Raw genomic sequence first — 23,910 nt, 5'->3', positions numbered from 1 at the left:
CCTCTGGAGAGGTGTTGGGCTACAACCATCAGCAAGCCCTGCCAATAAAGAACAAGCAGAAATATCACTCTCCTGGGTAAATGGTCCATTTATCCAGGAAGGTTGGAGGTGGCTGAATAAGGTTTGGAAGCAAATGGTTAGAATGGCAAAACTGCTACTCTGAGCCCAGAACCAATGAAGAGCCCATGTAGGGTCAGCCCAATTGGTTTGTATCACCAATGTTGAATCTGTCAGAGCAATTGCATCCTTGACATCTTCCTTGGGCACCCATGATGCCACAGAACCCACTTCTGGTTACCCTGAACATGAGCCTGCTGGAATGAGGCCAATGGCCCATCTAATCCAGCATCTTGTTGTCATAAAAACAAAAGAACCTGCTTGATCAGGCAAGTGGCTCATCTACTCTAGCATCATCTTCTCACAGTGGCCAACCAGATGCTCATTAGGAGAACCCCTCAGCACCCAAGCACAAGATCCCTCTTCCCTCTTGTGGTTTTCAGCAGCTGGTATTCAGAAACATTACTGACTCCAACTGCAGAGGCAGAACATAGCCATTGTGGTTAGTAGCCATCAATAGCCCTCTCCTCCATGGATTTGCCCTCTTTTAAAATCACCCACTTTAGTGGCCATCACTGCCTCCTGTGGGAGAAAGTTCCATAGTTTAACCATGTGCTGCATAAAGAAGTGAAGAAAAGTGCACAGAGCTGAAGGAGGAAATTGGAAGTAATTCTATGCTTAGGGAAAAACATAAGAAATTGGGTGTTGCCTTCTACTGAAGGCTCAATATTTCCAATACGCAGTGGCAGAGGCTCTCTGGGACTTTGGGTACAGGACATTGCCAGCCCTACCTGAAGACTGAACACGGAATCTTCTTGCATGCAAGTAATATGTTCAACTACTGAGCCCTTCCTTTAGAACTGAAGTAGGAGTCTAGTCTTCATACTTTTGAAGAAAGAGTTGAGTTGAAAAAGCACACGGGAAGCTGCATTATACTGAGTGAAATCCATTGGTCCATCTAAGTTTAGTACTGCCTACATTGACTGGCAGCAGTGGTTCTCTAGGGTTTCCTACTTGGAGACGCCATTGGAGATTAAACATAGGGCCTCCTGCATACAAAGCAGATGCTTCATCGAGTTGTGGTCCTTCCCCTATAAACAAAGAACTAGTCCTCATAGTTCTGAATAAAAGGTTGAGTTAAATAGGAATATAGGAAGCTATCTTAGAATCATGGAATCATAGAATTGTAGCATTGGAAGGGACTCCAAACGCCATCTTGTCCAACCCCCTGCAATGCAGGAATAACTGCAAAAGAATCCTTGATAGATGGCCATTCAACCACAGGATGTTAAAAAACCTCCAAGGAAGGAGAGGCCACCACCTTCGAAGGGAGTCTGTTCCACCACTGAATGACAGAAAGCTATTCTTGATGTTTAGTTGTAATCTCCTTTCTTGTCATTCTTGTCATAGGTTTGGGTCCTCCCCTCCAGAGCAGCAGAAAACAAGCTGGCTCCATCTTCCACATGGGAATCCTTCAGATAGTTGAAGACAGCTATCAAATATAGTTTTACTGAGCCAGGCCATTGGGTCCATCCAGCTTAGCATTGCCAAAAGCTCTTCAGAATTTTGAAAAGGGGTCTTTTCCAGTCCTAGCTGGAGATGCAACTGGGGACTGATCTTGGGACCTTTTGCATGCAAAGCAGATGCTCTGCCACGGAGCCACGGAGCCCTGGAGCCTGGAGTTCTTTGAAGCATAATCTTAAAGGATCTGACCTGGAAGGCTTTGACTATACAGTGGTACCTCTACTTACAAATTTAATGCGTTCCGAACGCACATTTGTAAGTCAAAAAAAAATGTAAGTCGAATCCCATAGGAATGCATTGGGAGAAAAAAATTCGTAAGTCGAAGCAACCCTATCTAAAATTCGTAAGTAGAAAAAGTCCTATCTAAACCGCAAAAAGATGGCGGACGGAGCTCCATTCGTAAGTAGAGTTATTCGTAAGTAGAGTTATTCGTAAGTAGAGGTACCACTGTATCCTGAACAGTGGAATGATTAAGGAAATCATGTTTTCTTCCTAAAATGTTCATAACAGCCCACTGGAAAAAATTTTCATCAAAGTCTCCTGTTCCTCCTTAATACAGTTCTACATAATCTCTCCACTCCCAGCCTATTAACTGCTCTCATGATTTCTTTATGAAATGCAACACAGCTACATTTTTTCTGCATTTTATATGCAAACATGGGAAAGGCTACTTTCAGGACAGTGAGCTATTAGGCTTATAAAAAAATATGTACTGTGAATAAGCAAGTACCTTTTCTTTATCACAATAATTTATACACAGGCCTTTTGAGCTACAGCCTCTCACTTCAAATATATTTCTGGAGATCAAGCCATGATTAGGAACTGAGTAGCTTTTTAGGGTGCAATTAGGCACAGAGATAGGGGCCGCTTGGTTCTAAATAATGTGGTGGACTCTCATTTGTTGAAGGTTTCTTAGCAGTGGTTGGATAGTCACCTATCAGGGATTCTTTAGCTGTGACCCCTGCATTGCAGGGGCTTGGGCTAGATAACCCTCGGGGGCCCTTCCAACTCTACAATTATATGATTTTAAGCTTCCTATAGAACCAAATCAAGGATCCAATGGACAGGTCAACTTTTTCTGCCTGCCTTCCAATGTGAAAGTGAAAGGGAAACCCAGATTAGTGAGAAAGGAATCAGATTAGTGAGAAAGAAAGTAAGAGGAAAAAGCTCACAAGAATCACTTACCCCTTCTGACTTCTTATCTGGGAAGATGCAGGTCTCCCCACCAGCGGTGAAATTACAGTAAACTTTGAAGGAATCCCTGGAACAACCTTGATTAGGATCTACCCAGTATTCACCTGGAGTTGGGACCATGTTTTTTTGAGGGGAGGGAGGAAGACAGGAAGAGTTGATACAAATCCTACGATTTAATCATCTAACACATTCCTACGTTTGTGAAAATCCTACTGTATGACACCAATTTCTTTTTGCAACAGTAAAAAGGGACTAGGGATGGAAGGATATGTTTTGTTTTCTCAGTAGCAATTTGCAATCCCTCTTAAAAATAATCCTCATGAAAATCCACGAGCATTTTGGAGTGAATTTCTCCTAATAAACCAATTTTATGTAACAAATGCTTATGTGCAGTTTTCACCAACAAATACATTTTTGCAAGAGATTTCCCTAAACGTTATTTGTATTTGTATGTTATTTTCGTATCCTCATTTTTTATGCACTTTCCCCCCTAATATCCTCATTTTTTTATGCACTCTTCCCCCTAAGCTATGCATTTTGTGAAACACTGGTTGATTGGAGAACTGCATCACGGAATTAGGGTAAGTGCAGTAAGTAGGGTAATTTGCCTATTGTTTCAGAAAGTGCAGATTTGATGGAACCAGCTTTTAGACTCAAGAGTTGTGGAGGTGGAAGGGACCCCATGGGTCAACCTGTACGAATACCGGCAGCAATCCCAGCAATTCAGGAATCCCAGCTACCGAATTGAACGTCTCCTCCATCCCTATCTGAGGCATGTAGAAATTGCAGATGTGTACAACACTGTTCTGGTTCCCAGATGAACCCTACTTCCCCTTCCCCATTTCCACTGATGCCCATCCATACCGTCTGGGAAATCCGGATGACAGAGTTGCAGATCTTTGCAGGTGCGAGCCGGGTTGTGCTGAGTGCCCAGCGGGTGCTTCATCTGCTCAATTTCCAGTTTCAGAGAGTTCAAGGAGCCAAAGATCTCCTCCATGCCGTCGGCGTAGTCCATGTAGTTGTCAGCATTGCCTTCGTTGACTAACTGGCTGGCGTCAATGTTCCGCCGGGTCCTCTTGGAGGACTGGATGGGAAGTGGTTGGATCACTTCCCCTGGAGGACCCTGGGGCAAGGAAGAAGTAGAGTGACACGGTTAAACTGGTGCTGAAGACAGAGAAAGACAACACAAGGATGGACTACTGTAAGCTGCTCTTCAAGGGACTGCCTTTGGGCCTGGTTTGGAAGCTCCAGCTGGTGCAGAATGTGGTATCCAGATTGCTGATGGGGGCATCCCGCTGAGAACATGGGACCCGCTGTTATACTGGCTGCCCATCTAATACCAAGCCAGGTTCACGCAAATTCGTGAAGCGTTCCATATTTTTACTTCAGTTACTTTGGAACTTTGGAATACGACAAGTTCGCTGACTACTTAACTACTTTGAAACTTTGCAATACAAAGCTTTTCAGCGTGTTTCTTATTGAATGACTTTTTGCCATTTGGTTCCATTCATATCAACAGGGACTTCCAGAGACCTATTGGAATTGTTTTCATGTGAATTATATTATATATTCTAGTCTTGTTTGACATTACATATGTTGTAAATACATTCTGTTCGTTCGTATTTGGCCACGTGTTGCTCTGTTCTTGGTTTCAAAGAATATTTACTGGCTGCCCATCTCTACCAAGCTGCTCCCAAGGTTCAAGGTCCTTGTATTAATTTACAAAGCCCTGAACAACTAACATCCAGGGTACCTCGGGGATCACCTGAGCCTTTATATTCTATGTTGAACAATGAAATTATCTGCAGGAGGATTGTTAGATGTCCCCTGAGTTGGGGAGGCTTGTTTGACAACAATGTCATTGGCCCAGTCCAGGGGAACTTAAGGCACCGGACTTTCAGCAGGAACCTTCTATACCAACTTTTAAACGCCCATTGAAAACATTTGTTATTCTCCCAGGCCTGTGCAGGCAGTTAAGAAGAGATCCTTCCACAATGGTTAACTGATGTCTGCTTTTAACTTTCCTGTGTATTTACTGTAAGGTCCTATGTCATTTTGGTGTAAACAACTTTGTTATTTGTTTATGAAAAAGCTGCCTGTAAATATTTCCAATAAAAAGGGGAGAGGTGTTCCAAAAACACAAAGGACATGGTGACCAGTACTTACAGGAGGCCCTGGTGGCCCAGGGTGACCCGTTTCCCCTTTTGGACCTGTTGGACCCTAGAAAGACAAAGAAACAGAAACCAGCACATGTTAGTTAGGTGGGCAATACAGACAACCACAGACCAGAGACTTGCCATCAAGGGATAACTCCTATTTGCTGTGGCCAGCCCTCTGACCTTAAGTCCTTTATATGGGAGCAGCTGCACGATGAACAAAGATAGCCTTCTGAGTGTAGTTAAAAGAACCAGGTAAGGCCATCTCTTAACACACCCGAAGAGGGGTGGCAGTTTTCATCAATGTTTGAACGCAGAGAGCCATTTTGATTCAAGATGGTAGCCCGAAAAACAACTTTGGTGTGACTTTGCACATTTTTTTGGTGTAGCTGCTTCTCAAGATATTGTTGCCAAACTCAATTTAGGGGTTCCTTGGGCAGGGATCGTCTTTGATGCTCAGATGCCAGGTGCCATTTTGAATCAAGATGGGAGACCAAAATGTGACTTTGGCATGACTTTACCAAATTAATGTTCCCAGTTGCATAGGTTCGACTTACCGATGATCCTTTAGCACCTTTTGGACCAGGGGGACCCTAGACCATGGAGAGAGCCAAACCAACAGTTAGTAGATTCACACACATACACAAATTATCACTCACATTAATGCAAGCTACTGATTTAAAACCCAAACACTATTGCAGGTTTCAAATGAATGTGCTAGGGATACATTTCACCTCTCCTCAAATATGGAAGATGAAGCAAGCTTGTTTTCTCCTGTTCTACAGGGTAGGACACGAACCAATGGATTCAAGTCACAAGAAAGGAGATTCCAACTGAACATTAGGTAGAATTTTCTGACAGTAAGAGCTCTTTGACAGTGGAAAGGACACCCTCAGAAGGCAGTGGAGGTTGGATGGCCACCTGTCATGGGTGCTTTAGTTGAGAGATTCCTGCACTGCAGGGGGCTGGATTAGATGACCCTTGGAGTCCTTTCCAACTCCACAATTCTATGATTCTATGAAGCCTCGAAGCAATATTTTAAAACATCTGATAACATTTTAAAAAAAGAAATTCCAGAATTACTATGGGTTGTCTCCCACCCACATTTTACTCAGAGTATCATAGAATCATAGACTCACAGAAATTTATGTTCTGAGGTTAGTCATGTCCATTCATTCTATTCGGGGGCCAACCCAGCCAAGTCCTAGGTGTGCTCTGGGATGGGCCATAGCTCAGTTTTAGTGCATCTGCTTTGCATGCTGAATATGCCAAGTTCTATCCGAACATCTCCAGGTAGGGCTGGAAATGTCCCCTGCTTGAAACCCTAGAAAGCTGTTCTTCTATACAGAAGAGGGTCAGTGAATTCTAGGGATCAACCAGTAGAATCTGAGAAAGATCTGGTGCAACAGGTGGTTTCTGGTAGTTTTCAGGGCTCCCATTTGCTTGTTGAACCCACGACAGGACACAATGACATGTAGCCTACCAGGCTATTTCCTAAATAGCTCGCCTCTCTTATTCACAAGTGACTCATTTGCACCATCATTTTGGGAATCAGGATCTCTGAGAACTTGCTACATACCGGTAACCCTGGAGGACCAGGAGGACCAATTGGACCAGACGGACCTGGAATACCCTATAGAAAGAAATCCAAACAGCAAAATAAATGTTTATTCAAGAGGAATTCAGAAAGTATCTTTTGCTAACAACAAGCTTTGGAGGAACTAATTCTAAATTTGGATGTTTAAAAATATTCAAAGATTTAATCGAACTAGTTAATTATTATACAATACAGAAGTACTCGTGAATATTTATAGGAGTACAGTAAATTAAAAGGAATGTATGGTTTTCTGTTATGTTGCATATTTATCATTCTAAAACATTAGGAACATTTCCCCATAAATCTCTTTGGCTGATTGATATGTGACCTCTTAAAGTAAGTTAATGCTATCGCCATTAAAACAGACCAGGTGTAGGGAACCTCTGGCCCTGCAGATGTTGCTAAACTACAAAGTCATTCTTCCACTGTCATTGGCCACATTGATTGGGGCTGATGGGATAGGAGTCTGGCAACATCTAACAACAGACTCTCCACATGTTTTCTCAATCCAATTTAGCAATTTTATTAATTTAAATTTCATCAGCATCTTAGCATGGTTTCCAACACACTCTACCCCAAATGAATAACAGTTTAGACAGCAGTTTCTCCATATATAATATCATATATATATTATATAATATAATATTTTATATGCTATTTTTACTAATGGGTTCTCACATTCCCCCCACAAATGCATTTCTTGTACAGGTTGTTTGGTTTGAGAAGTACATTGCAAAATATAGGAATGTGAAAATTTGAAGGATAGTTGCATAGTGTATAGGTATGAGTAGTGCAAATCAGGTACAGTGGTGCCTCGCTTTACGAATGCCCTGCTTAACGAAATTTCCACTATACGAATGGATTTTGCGATCGGAGGTTGCCTCGCAAGACGACGAGGTTTTCTATGGCCGCCGCTTCGTCTTGCGAAGCGTGGCCATAAAAACCTCCGATCACAAAACCTATTTGCAAAAGGCATTTGTCTAGCAAAAGGGGAACCAGCTGTAGGAAGGGAAGAAGGCAAAGAAAGATCAGCTGAGAGGCGCTGACAGCTGTCAGCGCCTCTCAGCTGATCTTCCTTTGCCTTCTTCCAGCTGCGGCTGGTTCCCCTTTGTTTTCCACTGGTCTTTGCCGGTTGCCCCGAGCAGTGAGGGGCAACCGGCAGAGACCAGCGGAACACTAGCGCGGAAAGAAGGCAAAGGTCTTTCCCCGCCTCGTGTCCGATCCAGGCGGGAGGCGGCGGCAAGGAGAAGCTCTTCTCCCGTCGCCGCCTCCCACCACGCACAGCCGGCATTGAGCGCAGCTTCGGAAACCTCCGAAGCTGCGCTCAATGTCGGGGGAGGCAGGCGGGAGGCGGCGACGGGAGAAGCTCTTCTCCCGTCGCCGCCTCCCACCACGCACAGCCGGCATTGAGCGCAGCTTCGGAGACCTCCGAAGATGCGCTCAATGTCGGGGGAGGCAGACGGGAGGCGGCGACGGGAGAAGCTCTTCTCCCGTCGCCGCCTCCCACCACGCACAGCCGGCATTGAGCGCAGCTTCGGAGACCTCCGAAGCTGCGCTCAATGTTGGGGGAGGCAGGCGGGAGGCAGCGACGAGAGAAGCTTTTCTCCCGTCGCCGCCCCCCGCCACGCACTGCCGGCATGGGGCTTGGCAGCGGTGGGGGAAAGGCGCAGGATCGTTCCTTCGCCTTTCCCCCACCCCGCCCGACAGAGCCGGATCCGACGAAGCTTCTGAAGCTCCAATCCGGCTCTGTCGTTGGCAGCAGCGTCGCTTGCTCTCTTGGCTCGGGGAAGCACCTGCCTGCCTTCCCCGAGCCAAGAGAACAAGCGCCGCCGCTGCCACCAGTTCCCCCCCAGCCCATAGGAACGCATTAATTTACTTTTAATGCATTCCTATGGGAAACGGTGCCTCGCTAGACGAAATTTTCGTAGGACGAATTTAGTCCTGGAACAAATTAATTTCGTCTAGCGAGGCACCACTGTAGTTTCTCATTAAAACACAACCAAAAATCAAATTTCTCTCCCAGTCACCACTTAGAAATCAATCTTGCTGATTGAACGGAAGATGTAAAAATGAGAAAGGAAATTTCCCATCAAGCTCCTGGATGCTCACCTGTTCTCCTTTAGGCCCCGATCCTCCTTGAGGGCCTGGAAGGCCTCGGTCTCCCTTTTCACCTTGCTCACCAGGGGGTCCAATCAAACCAATCAGACCTGGATGACCCTAGGAAAGATCAAATGATGCATTTCAAAATCTCAAGCATGTGAAGGTAAAGAAAAGCATGTTTATTAAATTTAACACATTAATCAAATTTATATCCCAACCCTTCCTCTCCAAGGAGCCCAGGCAGGAAATGAATCAGTGATAAAATAATCTCATTAAAATAGATCAATTAATTAATTAATTGAAGTATTGAAGAACAATTTAAAGCATCTTAAAAAATCATTAAAACACATTGGTGTTTTTTTTTTAAAAAAGAGATGTAAGCAAATCTTGTGGACTAGTGAGCTGGCATAGTGGTTAGAGTGTTGAACTGGGACCTGTATGTCACAGTGCTGTTAAGCTTTGAGTGAGGAATTAACTCTTTATCATCAAAAGTACACTTGCAAGTCTAGTCCAAAATCAGGCCACTCACCTTTTCTCCCTTTGGACCAGAATCTCCTTTCAAGCCAGGTAAACCAGGTGGCCCCTAAGAAAGAAAGAGGAACATACTATAAATAAATAGCACCATGCCATAAACTTTCCTTTAGATAAGCGAGAGCTTAAACTTGTTTTGGATGGAAATTTTGAGGGAGGGGTGAATATGTCAAATTCTGGTTTCTTATTTTTGCAGTCTTTAGTTTGGTTCTCCATTATTTCCACATCAATTTGTGATTTCTTTAGAAAGTTCTCATGAAAACGTTAGGTGCAAATCTTTCCTGATATACACATGTCAATTTCACTAATGCATGCATTTATAGGGATAATTTATACTAACATTTGCCTTTTTGTACACATTACTTAGCTGGAAAACGTCACTGCAAAATCTGGAGAAGTTCAAAGGAGGGCTGTGTTTCAGTTCTCAAATTAAAAGTGCTGATACGAGTTTGAGGGTGGGGGAGGAAGTAGGCTGTAATGCAGTTCCTTCTAATTCCTGGATCTAGCAAGTATTAAAATATAAACCAGTTTAGCTTCCTGGCCTCGGCCTTCTGAAATGGCCTTGGCCCAGTATACCTGAAGGAACGTCTCCACCTCCATAGTTTAGCCTGGACACTGAGGTCCAGCTCCGAGGGCCTTCTGGCGGTTCCCTCCCTGCGAGAAGTGAGGTTGCAGGGAACCAGGCAGAGGGCCTTCTTGGTAGTGGCGCCCACCCTGTGGAACGCCCTCCCATCAGATGTCAAGGAAATAAACTGACTTTTAGAAGACATCTGAAGACAGCCCTGTTTAGGGAAGTTTTTAATGTTTTATGTTTTATTGTGCTTTTAATTATGTTGGGAGCCACCCAGAGTGGCTGGGGAAACCCAGTCAGATGGGCGCAGGGTATAAATAATATATTATTATTATTATTATTATTATTATTATTATTATTATTAACCCTGTGTTGTGATTGCCTGGGTGATGAATCAAGAGAACAAATGAAAGGGGGCTCTGTGCAAGATAACATATGAGTGGGGCCCCTCCCTCAACTCACAGATAGTTAGAAAGACAAAGCCTGAATTTGGAGTTTAAAGTTTGTAGTGATGAGACCTAGAAATAACACAGCAAACTGGAGAGTCAGAGAGCAATGTATGATGTCTGTCTGAATCCAAGGATATGGCTATGGGGAAAAACTAGACCCTTTGGGGTGTTAATGCTGTGAACCCTTCCATCATAGGCTCAGGTTGTATATTTGAAAATAAACCATATATTATAAAGACACCACAGTCTCCTCTGTGCTTCATTCCAAAAGGAAACACAAACCCTGGGCAAGAGTTTGGAACCCCTGAAATCTTGCATCACTCAGAGATGGGGGTGGTGTGCAACAGTAAGAAGGAAGTAGGTTTGCTCTTCAATATGACCTGAATCAAATTTCTCCCCCATCCAGACCTAATCCAGACCCAACTCATCTACTTATACCCACATTTTCAAAAATGTAAACCCAGTATCTTTGGAATCTCATAATATTCTCAGATCCAAACTTTCTTGCCACCACCCAGCTCTAGCAACATACATGTTGAAGCAGAATGTGTGGGTTTGGGGTGTGCAAGGATCTGGACCTGTAACAGGCTTGAGCCTGTTTTTATTTTAAGGCCATAATTCTGTTCAAGTGTAAGAAGAAGTCAGAATGAAGGAAGGATGGAATGCTGTTTTTCCTGTGTAGCTTGTTTCTTGTGGTTTCTTATTAACCAGGTTGTGATATCTTTGTCATCCCTAGAAAAGGTGTTAACCTCTGTGTATAGGTAGAACACCTGAATTAACAATTCAGAAGAGATGGTGATAGGAGTCTTCTCTAATGCAATTGCTTCTTCTTAATAAAGAGAGTCTTCGACAGACATTCAGTCCAACCACCGTAGTGCTTCTTCCACACAGATAAACAAGGTTTTGTAAAATACAGCCAAGTTATGCAAGAAAGGAGAGTGGGATTCCAAGCTGCATTTTGACTGCAAATGGGAATACATCCCTCAATTCAAAGGCATGCTGGGCAGCTAGACCACAGCCAGAAGCTTCTGCAACAGCTTTGCCAAGTTGGGCATGGGAGTTGGGAGTCCGAAACATCTAGGGTACCAGCCTGGTAAAAGCTGGAATACAGTTTATGACTGCAATGCCCATCATTACAAAGCAGACTTCCTTAACAAGATCAGGACACCTGATTTTGGAAATACAGCGGATCCCAGGAATATGGTGGATACAGAGTGGAAGTGAACTTCCACAATCATCCCCATTATCAACAAACAAACAAATGACAAAAATCCTGCAAAACTTCCAGACGTACCAGTGGTCCTGGAGGTCCGTCTGGGCCTGGAGCACCAGGAAGTCCTTGCTCACCCTGCAAAACAAGGATTACTCATTTTTATTTATTTGTTGAATTTTTAAAGCAAGTTCCATAGTTCAATTCAGGCCCATGCAGAGCTTCTCTGAGAGCTTCTCTTGATACATAGCAACTTTCTATGCCCTGAGTTATGTGGAAGCCTCTGAAGATGCAGAACCCATTCATGGTTTTTTTTTATACTGCTTGGACTTCAGGGAGCCAGCACAGAATCTAGGATGCTGGTGTAATGGCTTGCTTCTCCTACAACACAAGGCTTTCCTATAGATGACTTCTGTGCTCTTAATACTCACCACTGGGCCGGGGATCCCTCGAAGTCCATCTGGACCAGGCTTTCCTGGTGGTCCCTGAGGGCCAACAGGCCCCGTTTTCCCAGGAGGTCCCTCCAAGCCTGATTCACCCTGTGGTGAAAAAGCAAAAGAGAATCAGGCTGTTGTTGGAGGGAAACAGAGGCTGAAACTGAACATGGATTTGACCTTCTGCACCCTCAATAAAATTAGGTTTTTTTTACCTTGGCACCTTTCTCTCCTTGTCGGCCTTCAGGACCCGCTGGCCCAGGTGGGCCCTAAAAGAGATAAAGAAGGTTGATAAGCAAACAGAATCAGATCCATATGCCCTCTGTGATTCCTGCATTGCAGGGGATTGGACAACCCTTTGGGTCCCTTCCAATTCTACAATTCTATGATTCCCCTTATATGTAAGCCCCTTGCCTCTATGTCCCTGTGTGTTTCATCCAGTATTTAAGGCCCTGCTCTCGCTCTCTCCCTCCCTCCCTCCCTCCCCCACCCCCATGCCTCGTTCAATGGAAGTTTGGCAGCTGCTTTTTCAGTGGTGGTACCAACATCCACTCCATGGAGGACCTACCACTTTGGGACAGCAGATGCTGGGTCCACACCTGACCCTTTAAGAAGGCCTTTGTGGAGGGTAGAAACCTCTATGTGTAGAAACCTCTCACTTATGTGTGTGGCTGGAATGTAGCCTAATGTGCAAAGGGAAGTCATGTATGTTGCCCCACCTACTTTTGCCTCTGGCCCCTCCTACCTCTGCTGGGTTTTCCCCCTGAAGGGTTGCTCACAAGGCTGAAAGCCTTCCCCATCCCAGAATGAAGTGTCTCATGTGTGATTCTGATGTTGCCATACACAGGCTGAGCAACAGATAGGGCTTCTGTTCACATTAACAATACATTTTTGTTCAACAACAACAACAACAATAGAACTTAGTGACATTGTCACTCTTGAATTATAACCCAAATAGAGTATTGGGCAAGAGGATCATTGGGGTCCCTTCCAACTCTACAGTTCTATGATTCTCTGACACCCACTACCATTGCTGGTGCTCCCCTGAAAGTTTTTGATAAGCCTTGCCACGAGGTTACAGGACACCATGTAAAATGATAACTTACCCTTTTCCCTGGTGGACCTGAAGGGCCTGGTTCTCCAGTTGGACCAGGAGAGCCCTGTATATATGAAAGGAATGTGAGCCAGTTCATCATTGCAACTCTGAGATGATAGACAGGAAGACGCCAAATAGTTTTACCCCATGCAACCAACCAAGATAGGCCACTGGCTGTCCTACAAAGGTGTCAGGAGCTGGCAGAGCCAGAAGGAGAATGGGTCTGGGAGGAGCACAAAATGGGGACAGGGCAATACCAGCAGGTGCCCAATGGGTTTTGGGGGGCCATCACCAGGGAGGAGGGGAGAGAATCAGAGACTAGGGGCAGGAAAGGGGAGAGGTAAGTACCCCTTGATTTCCTGCCCATGCCTTCACCCCAGCAGGCTGGTCTCATGTCCCCACCGCCATCTCCTTCTGGGGAGGAGGAGGGCAAATGCTTGACAGCTGGTAACTCTGGTCTCTAAAAAACAGATGTGATACACAAATGGTTACTCACAGTCTGACCGGATTCTCCATCATCTCCTTTATCACCTGGTGGACCATCTTGGCCCTGAAAAGAAGACAAGAGATAAGATTCACATTCTGCCATCCACCAACTCATGTTCTTTGAAGGCAATCACAAGATATGGAAACCAAGGGTTGTTATGACTGAGTGACTGCTGAAGCCCACACCCCAGCAGGGGAGCCCCACTGAATAAAGACCCTGATCTCCTTCTGTTTACCATTGCACTGCTATATCACTCTTTCCAGAAAACCATGCAAAATGTGTGATATATATATATAGATGAGAGGGGGGGGAACTAATCATCCACCTTGTAACAATGGCTAGGCTAGGCTGGAACTGGTCCAGCATTGGAGGCATTATTCCCATTGTACTCTAAAGGGATGGTGGAACAAGGTATGGCTGTTGGCAGTTGCAGGAAAAGTTATGGAGCATAACAGGCAGCTTAGAGGGCTTAAATCCAAAACACTCCTCAGTTATTTGCTCTCCATTTGTCATATTTGTTTTGCAATAACGGGGAGCAGCCCTCCCCACAGATCTCCATTGTCTATTAAGGACTGGTGTTATAACTATACACTTTTGGTCTTTAGATTAAAATCTAAAAAACATCAAGGTCTACCAGACTGCTGTTTCTACAGCAAATGTTGTTTGGGGTTTTCCTTCTTTCTGTGTATTTATAAGCAGTTCCTAAACTTATAGTCAAGCTTTGTTGTATGTGTTTGGTTTGTTATTATGTGTTTTTCGATTATCTGAAAAAAATCAATAAAAATAATTAAAAATAAAATATTGCAACCTATGCCAGAAAATTTCAGGAAAATGATGTGGAGAAGGGAAGGTCATGTCTACAGAGAAGACTTGATTCTCCCAACCCAGGAATTCTGGAATTATTGTTCTGTGCAGGGGCACTAAAAATCTAGCAGTTTTAATCATTCCCAGGATTATTGGAAGAGTTTTATATCTCGCAAATACATTGCAAAAGCAAATATTAAAATATTAAAATACATGCATGTTTATTGGACAGCAACCTAAAAATGGTTGGTTGTGTTCAGTGTTGAAATGGGTTTTGCATTCAGAAAACCCTAGTTTTAAGACAATTGTTGACCACAATTAATTCCAAATCTGCTGCTCACCTGGTGATCTCTATTGTTCCTCTTTGGACTTTCAGTTTTTTAAAAAGTCATGTTTATCTCTGAAAAACTGGCCCCAAGGGGGTGATGCAGGCACATCAGACTTCGAATCTTTGGGGGTGGCTGTTTGTGATTGATTTGACCAAAGAATCTCATGGCTGGCACCTACCTACTAAATCTGATTTTATGTTCATGAATATTTGATATGTATTGCATAAATATGAGCCTTGTAATCCACCGTGGGATATATTCTATGCTATCCATTCTTTTACAAGTTTTTATATTATTATTGTTGTGTTTCTACTCATCTTGACTCTATGTCCGTTTTGAGGGTGTTTAGTTTGGTGATATGCTTAGTCTGATGTCTTGTCTGTTATATTTGCAGACCTTATTAAATAATCCCTTTAAAAAGATACGATAGATAACAGAGGCTTGGATAAATAAGAAACGCAGAATCACAAACCCACCACGATTTCACTGGTGAAAATGAAACCCTTTTTTTGCATCAGTACCAAGTGGGGTGGAATTTGGCAACAAGGCTTGGTGGATGAAGGTGGAACAGTATTGTGTGTACTCAAATGAGTCACAAGTAGAGATGTCAGAAAAATTCCAAAGCAAAGAGCAACAGAGTGGAAACTTACAATGTTAGCTTATTTGTTCCATATCCAGGACAGAAATCAGTCTAAAGAATATGATCAGAATCTACTGCTGTTGTTGCTTTGCAGGGGATTGGCTTTGGCTCCCTTCCAAATGCTATGATTTTATGCTTTTTGTGGGCAGACAATACGCAATTGGCCATATCCCTTCCCTCATTTGCATTGTGTTTCCTTTGTATTGAAATGAACATGGTGGAATAATTGATTATTTAAATTACACATTTTGCCACAGTGGAAGATGAATGGCAGTGAAACAGAAACAGCGTTGCATTCAACGGATACACGGCAGAACAGAAAACGATGGCTTCTCACATCCCCACTACCTGCTCTGCTCATTACAAGGGAAAATGTCCTCTGTGACCTTCATTTCCCTCCCCTGCAGTAAGGCTACAGAGGTAGTTGAGTAAAAATGAGAGTTAAGTCTTTGATTCTATGCACGCTTACAAGAAAGTCCGTTCCACGAAACCCACCCGGGACCTACTTCTGAATTTTGCACTGTGAGGCATATTTCAAAGAGGAAACCAGGAGGAGGAAGTTATGCAAATTAACAGCTTCATAATTGGTACTTACGGCTGGGCCAGGTTCGCCTGGAGGTCCCGGATCGCCAGGAAAACCAACCGGACCCTACAAAAAAAATGTGTAGAATTAAACCATGTAAATCTACAGTTCCTGGGTGTGAATCTTACAAAGAATGTAAACTGCAGCCTAGAGTATGAGCTACTGATTCAGCAGCACACAGGGTTGTATCAAATATTAGATCTTAGTTGTTAATTCATTTTAACAATATTTAAAAATATGTATTTATTTTTATTTCATAAAATTTATACACCACTTGGTTGTTAAAAAACAAACAAATCCTCATAGTGGTTTACAAAGAGAATAAAGCAATAAAATCATCAGTATTTACATTCAAATGATAAAATCAGCAATAAATTAAAAGCAGATTCGATGTTTCTGGACAGTCTTGCCTAAACAAAAATGTTTCTAGCAGGTGCCAAAAAAGCATATGGCAAATGCCAACGATGTCAATAGGCTGGGAGTTCCAAAGTGTAGGTGCTACCACACTGAAAGACTGATTTTTTACAAATGTGAAACAGGTGTTATGTAATAGCGCCAGTCAATTGAAAATCAATGGAAATTACTCTCTTAAGCCCACTGATTTTAATGGGCCTACTAACATTGGGATAACACTGGATACAACCCACAGACATCTAGAGCCAATCCAAGGATGCACAGAGACACACCCAACTCCATGCAACAGTTGTGGTTTCAGTTATTCAAACAGGATATCAGAACATCAGGCCACCACTCAAGTTTGCAAACTGAGACTTGATTAATCAAAAATTGATTAACGAAACCGAAGCAAAAGCAACCCTTACGAGTGATTGTTCCAGAATACACTGCAAACGTAATTCTTGATTGGCCAAGTTCAGTCAGTTATGTTGACATGGGGAAAGCTGTCCTCCTTTTGGGGATCGCGGCCTGTGAAATCCATGTGGGGGCTACTTACAGGGCTACCTTTGGGTCCATCGTCACCCGGGGGGCCTTTGGGTCCTGCGGGGCCAGCAGCACCTGAGGGACCTGCTTCTCCCTTTTCCCCTCTCTCGCCTTTAGGACCCTGAAAATGGAAGAGAAGAGATCACATTAGGCACAAACTTCTTGAAACACTTGTCTCTTCAGTTAAAGGTAATACACAGAATCTCTAAGGAAATGATGAAAAGGATCATCCTCAACTCAGCATCTTTATATTATTATTATTATTATTATTATTATTATTATTATTATTATTATTATTATTCCCGATCCCCTCCCCATCAGAAATGCCTTGGTTCTCAGTAAAGACAGGTAGTTGTCGCTCCTTCTTTTTCTGAAAGACTCCCCCTCCTCACCGCAAAAGACTTCATTAAAGTAAATAGAAGAAATCAATACAATAAAGAAGTGCACAAAAGCAGCACAGTATATCTGGGACTTAATCTCAGGTGGGCAGAGTAGTTAAGGCCATCAGGAAAGGCAAGTCTGATATCGTGCTATGGAGAGGCAACCCTGCGTATCTGCACGTAAGGTAAAATCTCACCAATATTTTTCAGAGTCCTCCTGGCCTTTGGCAGCACATAACTGATTTGTTATCTTTTCAGGTAATGTGGACTCTGCTTTGCTGGAGGTTTTTAAGCAGAGGCTGTGAGACTATCTCTTAGGGATTCTTTAACTGGAATTCTTGCACTGCAGAGGGTTGGACTAAATGACCTCTGGGATCCCTTCCAATTCTACAATTCTACGATTCTATTAATTACTTATTCTATAGTAACATAGTAATGTCCTGTATGTCCCATTATTGTGCCTATAGCAGAAAAGTGGATTGGGTTGCTATTTGGGTTATATGAACCTCACACTGAAAACTTTAGACAGGACTACTTCAAAGCCTTAGCACCATTTCATACCATCTTATTCCCAAACACAGTCATTTTTATAAGAAGATAAAGGCCTTACCGGGGGTCCACCGTCGCCAGGCAAGCCAGGTTCTCCAGATTCTCCAGGTTCACCCTGTAAAAATTGCAGGTCAGGACCATGAAACATAGCCATGCCCTTTGCTTTTCATATGGGGAAGAGCTGTACTCTAGCCCTCCCCTTCCTACCCCACCTGTTCTTTCTCTGGCAATCCTAACCCCTCAGACCACAAGCTTGCCTGATTCCATGGTGGCACAAAAGCATAAGAAGATCCTCCTGGGTCATGCCAGTGGCCCAACTAGTCCAGTGTCCTGTCCTCACAGTGGCCAACACATTACGGGAAGCTCACAAGCAGGAACTGAGAGGAAGAGCAGTTCCCCTTCTGTGGTTTCCAGCAACTGGTATTCAGAAGCATGGCTGCCTCCGACCACGGAGGCAGAGCACAGCCATCATGGTTAGTAGCTATTGATACCCATCTCCTGCATGACCACCAAGAGCTGGTTAGAGGAATCTAGCAAGTGTCTTGTCTAGCTTAAAGGTTTAAGTGGCCAAGGATGCTTTTCTCAATCTCCTTGCCGTACACAGTTCCAACCTTTGATGGTTAAATGGCAAGAGGAACCCGCAAAGCACTGGAGCTAACCATACTCTTGGCTTTCCTTCATATGTCTCTCCCTCTGAGCTATAGCCTAGCCAAGGTCCATCGCTTGCCTGACTTTACCTATATCCAGATAAACAACATTGCTCAGATGGTCATCTCCTCCTCTCAAATCCCCACCCCAAAGGACTTGGGCACAGAAATGAGCCAAAGATAGGTTACCTTCTCGCCGACAGATCCAGGATTTCCAATCCCACCTGGTGGACCTTGAGGTCCATCAGCTCCTGGGGCCCCAGATGGACCCCTTGGCCCTGGAGGCCCTGGAGGACCCTGGAGGATAGGAAAAAAGAGACATTTAATTGGTGAAAAGGTTAACCTTTTGACATAAGCAGTCTACGGCAATAGCAGCATTTCAGGGAAAATGGGAACCTTACCATTTGGCCAACATCGCCTGTTTCGCCCTTCTCACCAGGAGGTCCAGGTAAGCCCTGTGGAACAGTGTCAGAAGAGTGAGTAGAGCATCTGAATCACACATTTCTTTCCTTTCCCTTCCTCCCATAAATTACATTTAACTTGCTTTGGAAATTACCTGCAACCCCACAGGTCCTGGAGGGCCAGGGAATCCTCTTGGTCCTTCGTCCCCTTTCTGACCGAAGAGACCCTGCTGTCCTCGAGGGCCAGGCTCGCCATCAGCTCCCTAAAAAACACACAACCAAAATGAATGAGGGGATGGAGCAAATCCCGGATGAAGGAAAGGTGACATGGTTGGGGTTTTTTTCAGATCAGGAAGGAAGGACAGATTTCAGCACAGCAAATTTACCCTACTGTGGCAGCCATCTCAAAACGGAGCATGTTTCATTTGGATGGCTGGTAACTGGTGGAAGAGAGAAACTTAAGGAAATGAGTCTCCCCTCTTTTTATTTCTATAGTCATGTCCCCACCCAGGGATTGATTTGGGGGTGGCCTTTGAGGTGTTGTGGGCTCCAATATCCAATGATCATACCTGACCATTGGATATGTTGACTTTTGGGAGTTGTGGTCCAAAAACATCTGGATGTCACCACATTAGCTACCCCTGCTTTAATTTTGAGGAGAAAGGGCTGTGAGGTCTCCACTCAGCCTGAAGCCAGAAGACTAGATCCTTGAATCCTAGGAAACAGGCTGTGGCTTCTCAATGGTAGAGGAAAGGCACTCTGAACATGATCAGAGACTATGATATTCACATATTCAAGGATTCCTGGAATGAAGTCCAGTACAGCTCCCATACAAGTGAAGTTTGACAAGATATTGGATGACTGAAAATAGGAGCCATACTTACAGCTGGACCTGGTTGACCAATTGGACCCTGTGGACCAGTAGGGCCTGGTGGACCCTGGAAAAAAAGAGAGATGCATGCTCATTGAAATGCTGCCCACCTGCAAATGATGTGTAATTGATTATGTTCTCCCCCACACTGAGTTTCCTTTTCACTGAAACAAACAGGGTGGAATGACGTAATAACAAGATAACCAAATTACATAATAATGTCAGGTTCGGTGAAAGATGAACACAAGGAAATGAAATTCAGGTTTGGTGGCAAAATGAAAAGAATGCTGCATGAGACCATTATTATTATATACTTATTTATACTCTGCCTTTCCCCCTGACAGTTCTCAAGGCAGCTTATAGATAAAAACAAGAACTACTAAAAACATATAAAAAAAACCATAATTAGAAAACAATCATACACTGATAGAATTAAAACTATATACATATATAAAATCAGCTTAAACCATACCAATACAGTGGTGCCTCGCAAGACGAATTAAATTTGTTCAGCGAGTCAATTCGTTTTGTGAAAAATTCATCTTGCAAATCGCAGTTTCCCATAGGAATGCATTTAAATTTCTTTTTTTGCCCATAGCAACACATTAATTAAATTTCAATGCATTCCTATGGGAAACCGCGATTCGCAAGATGAATTTTTCGCAAAACAAATTCGTATTGCGAGTCACCATCAGATCGCAAGACGCTTTCATCTTGTGAAAAATTTGTCTTGCAGGGTACCACTGTACTTACAATAAAAACACCAACTCTTTGGCACCAACTCTTTAATTAAAAGCAGGCAATTCTCAAAAGCCTACTGGGAAAGGGAAGTCTTCATCCTGCCAACAGAATGAGGAGGGAGCCAGTCTGGCTTCTCTAAGGAGAGAGTTCCAAAGTCTGGGAGCAGCCACCAAGAAGGCCCTCTCCCACATCCCCACCAAGCGACCCTACAAGGGTGGCAGGACCAAGAGAAGGGCCTCCCCTGAAGATCTCAAAACCTGGGCAGGTTTGGTTGAGGGAATACCATCTTTCAGGTACAGGTGTAAGAGAAATCAATAAGGTTTGGCTTCAGAATTAAGAATAATGAACTTAGTGCTGGCCAACAATAAGAAAGATTGTGCTATGGAATAATGATGAGGGTGATATTTGATGATTCATGTACTGCTTTAGCCACAAACAACAAAGCTGTGCAAAAATGTTCTAACATGAATAACCTCTGACTGCCAGGAGAGCTAAATAACTGCTACACAAACTGAATCTAAAAGGTGAAAAACTATTTCTGCAACATTGCTTTGGACACTCTGTAGTATTCCACTATATCTGAGGAAGTTACAGGTAGGTAGCCGTGTTGGTCTGAGTCGAAGCAAAATAGAAAAAAAAATTCCTTCAGTAGCACCTTAAAGACCAACTAAGTTTTTATTTTGGTATGAGCTTTCGTGTGCATGTATCTGAAGAAGTGTGCATGCACACGAAAGCTCATACCAAAATAAAAACTTAGTTGGTCTTTAAGGTGCTACTGAAGGAATTTTTTTCTATTTTATATCTGAGGAAGTTAGTCTCTGTGATTTGCGTGACAATGACTATATCAATACTGTGCACTTTGTAGTGTGTTCAGAGGGCTCTGCGTCTCAAGAGTTCAGGGACCTCTCTCAGGTACCTGGAATAAAGAGGAGCATCAGGTGAAGAACAAAAGTTGTCCTGTGGTTTGATTCCCACAGAGTGGAACAGAAAATAATACCTTCTTACATCGCCGCTTGCAACAACCCACCTTAAAAGGAAAACCACATCTTACCTGTTCCCCTTTGTCACCTTTACTTCCCTTCTGTCCTGGTTCACCAATTTCACCCTATCCGACAAGGGGAGAACACAAACAGCATTATATTTTGTTAGAGCAATCAATAAAGTTTGGTTTCAGGATTAAGGATATTGAGCATTGCTCTGGTCAGCAATCGATAAGGGGTGCGTGTGTGAGGGCGGCATTTGCTTGGTTCATATTCTGCACTAGTTGTGCAAAAACACTCTATCATGTGTAACCACAGCTTGCCACGTAATGCTAAGAAAGCTGATATTAAAAGGGCAAACTGATTATAGTAACTTGTTGAAACCTTTTTGCAACTTTTGTTAATTTTCCAGTATATTTGCTTGTTGTGTGTCAACCACTGATTAAATCTTTTGCACTTTGTACAATGTTCAGAGCACCCATGGCACAGATGGACAAGGTCACTCTCCAGACATGCACATCAGAAAACAAAGGGATACCCTGGTGTACGTTTCAAATGATTATCTTGTGGGCTGATTTCCACAACAATGTAGGGCAATCCCTCTGTAAAACGCAGGTTGAACAAAACCCAGTGAAAACATTAGCAAGGAGAGGAGGATATCCTTCACTGGGTAAATGCTAGATCAATAATTGATTAGTGGCAGGTTTTGCTAACCTGATTATTTTGGGGGGCAGCAGGGGGTGGTATTGGGAAATGTTTCCTACCTTGTCTCCATCTTCCCCTGGTGGCCCAACAGGTCCTGCTGGGCCAGGTAACCCAACTGGACCTTGGATACCATCGCGGCCAGCTGGTCCTTGAGGGCCTTTTTCACCCTAAGAAAGGTTAGAGGGGGAGGAGAAATCAAAATCCCAGATCAAATTCCTCTCCACTATATTGACACGTGTAACTTGCTCATTTTAAAACATGCCTAACTCAGGCCCTTGCTTTGAGGAATAAAAAACAAACTAAGATGATGATGATGATACCCCACATATATAAACATAACAAAACATGAAAAATTAATAACTATCTAGTTGTCTCTACCTCAAGAAGGTGAGGAGGAGGTCTATATCAGAGAGTATATTGAGCTCAGGCAGGATGGATATCCCCTCCCATCAATTTGCAACTAAAGCTTTCTTTCTTTTAATATATATATGTATGTATGTATGTATATTAAGAAAGCACATATATCAGCAGCTTTATACAGAGTCAGACCCACTGGTCCATCCCTCAGTATTGTCTACCCTGACTGGCAGCACCTCTCCAGGATTTCAGGCAGAGTATGTTCATAGCTGCACCTGGAGTTGCCACCAGGAACTGAACCTGCATGTAATGTGATACGAAGTACCACTGACCCAAGACACTGAATACAGGAAGGTTCCTTACGTTGAGTCAGAAATCAAGGATGGGGGAACCTTTGGCTCTCCAGCTGTTGTTTGACTCCAACTCCCAGAAGCCCTTGCTGCCAGAATGAATAATGGCCAGGGATGATGTGAGTTACTGTACAGCAACATCTGGAGGGCCAAATGTTTTGCATTCCTGTTCTACAATGCCTTATGGATTATCTCCATGGTTTCAGGCAAGGAGTGTTTTCCCTAGCCCTGCCTGGAGATACCAGTGGGGATTGAACATGGGGCCTTCTGCATACAAGGCAGATTCTCTGCCACGGAGCCATGACCCTTCCCTAAACACAAAGTAAGGTTTTAGTCCTTATAGTTCTCAAGAAAAGGCTGAATTAATTTGGAATATAGGAAGCTGGACTCAGACTGCTGGTCCGTCTGGCTCAGGATTGTCTACACTGACTGACCGCAGGCAGTCTCCAAGGTTCCAGGCAGGGGGTGTTCCCAGCCTTACAAGTGGGGATTGAAAGTGGGACCTTCTGCGTGCAAAGCAGATGCTCTGCCACTGGGCTGAAGCCTTCCGCAGTGGAAATATTCCGGTGTACATCCTAGTTGACGTGCTATATTTCAGTGGGCAGACTTTTAGCTTCAAACATCAACGATGCTTCGTTCTGACTGGAGAAGAAATAGTGCAAACTTTGAAATTAGCTTAGCTTCTTCAGTTGTCATTGCAGGGGGTTGGACTAGATTGCCCTTTGGGTCTTTTCCAACTCTAGACATCTATGGTTTTATCATTCTTATGAGTTGCTGTTTCAAGGCGTTTACTTTACTTGAAGGCCTAGATTTAGAGTGTGAGCAGAGACAGGTAGTTGCCCTGCACTCCCTCCTCCTGCCTGCAACAGGATGAGTGTTTGATGTTTCTCTCCTTTCCAAGAGCATCACTTCATCCTCTCCCTTGAATTCCAGGCGCTCTCTGCAGTAACCAATCTGGCATCAGATAAACTACCCATTTCAGCTCTCTGAAAACATTACATATATAAACTCTAGGGTGCAGACGTCTGCGACACAGCTCGGAGAGGGAGATTAGTGCCTCGGCCCTGGCTGCCATCTTTCAAAAACTCTACGCCAACACTCAGTTCGAGGTGGTGGGCAGGCAGGAGAGAAAAGGCCTTACTGAGGCTGTGTTTTCCACGCCTCCGAAAGTCACAAGCGGTGTGTGGTGGGGAAGAAGAGAGAGACCATCATGGCTCAGAGTGGAGGG

The 23,910-nt window shown here is 43.7% G+C and overlaps 1 protein-coding gene across 2 annotated transcripts in view; it reads right to left on the bottom strand.

Annotated features, from left to right (window-relative positions):
• Window positions 1-23,910, bottom strand: part of COL5A1 (collagen type V alpha 1 chain) — a 193,569-nt gene that overhangs the window by 11,728 nt on the left and 157,931 nt on the right. For both annotated transcript variants that reach the window (XM_060270186.1, XM_060270185.1), the window contains exons 43-63: window positions 22,035-22,142; window positions 21,342-21,395; window positions 19,563-19,616; window positions 18,834-18,941; window positions 18,679-18,732; window positions 18,467-18,574; window positions 17,692-17,745; window positions 16,715-16,822; window positions 15,775-15,828; window positions 13,416-13,469; window positions 12,930-12,983; window positions 12,039-12,092; window positions 11,821-11,928; window positions 11,474-11,527; window positions 9,158-9,211; window positions 8,638-8,745; window positions 6,511-6,564; window positions 5,489-5,524; window positions 4,942-4,995; window positions 3,640-3,898; window positions 2,767-2,879 (exon numbers count right to left, since the gene is read on the bottom strand). In XM_060270186.1, the coding sequence (XP_060126169.1) occupies window positions 2,767-2,879; window positions 3,640-3,898; window positions 4,942-4,995; window positions 5,489-5,524; window positions 6,511-6,564; window positions 8,638-8,745; window positions 9,158-9,211; window positions 11,474-11,527; window positions 11,821-11,928; window positions 12,039-12,092; window positions 12,930-12,983; window positions 13,416-13,469; window positions 15,775-15,828; window positions 16,715-16,822; window positions 17,692-17,745; window positions 18,467-18,574; window positions 18,679-18,732; window positions 18,834-18,941; window positions 19,563-19,616; window positions 21,342-21,395; window positions 22,035-22,142 (1,704 nt within the window). The remainder of the gene's footprint in view (window positions 1-2,766; window positions 2,880-3,639; window positions 3,899-4,941; window positions 4,996-5,488; window positions 5,525-6,510; window positions 6,565-8,637; window positions 8,746-9,157; window positions 9,212-11,473; window positions 11,528-11,820; window positions 11,929-12,038; window positions 12,093-12,929; window positions 12,984-13,415; window positions 13,470-15,774; window positions 15,829-16,714; window positions 16,823-17,691; window positions 17,746-18,466; window positions 18,575-18,678; window positions 18,733-18,833; window positions 18,942-19,562; window positions 19,617-21,341; window positions 21,396-22,034; window positions 22,143-23,910) is intronic.

The sequence above is a fragment of the Zootoca vivipara genome, chromosome Z, assembly GCF_963506605.1.
Source record: "Zootoca vivipara chromosome Z, rZooViv1.1, whole genome shotgun sequence".
In the NCBI taxonomy this organism is placed as follows: domain Eukaryota; kingdom Metazoa; phylum Chordata; class Lepidosauria; order Squamata; family Lacertidae; genus Zootoca; species Zootoca vivipara.
This window is presented reverse-complemented; position numbering and strand designations above follow the sequence as displayed.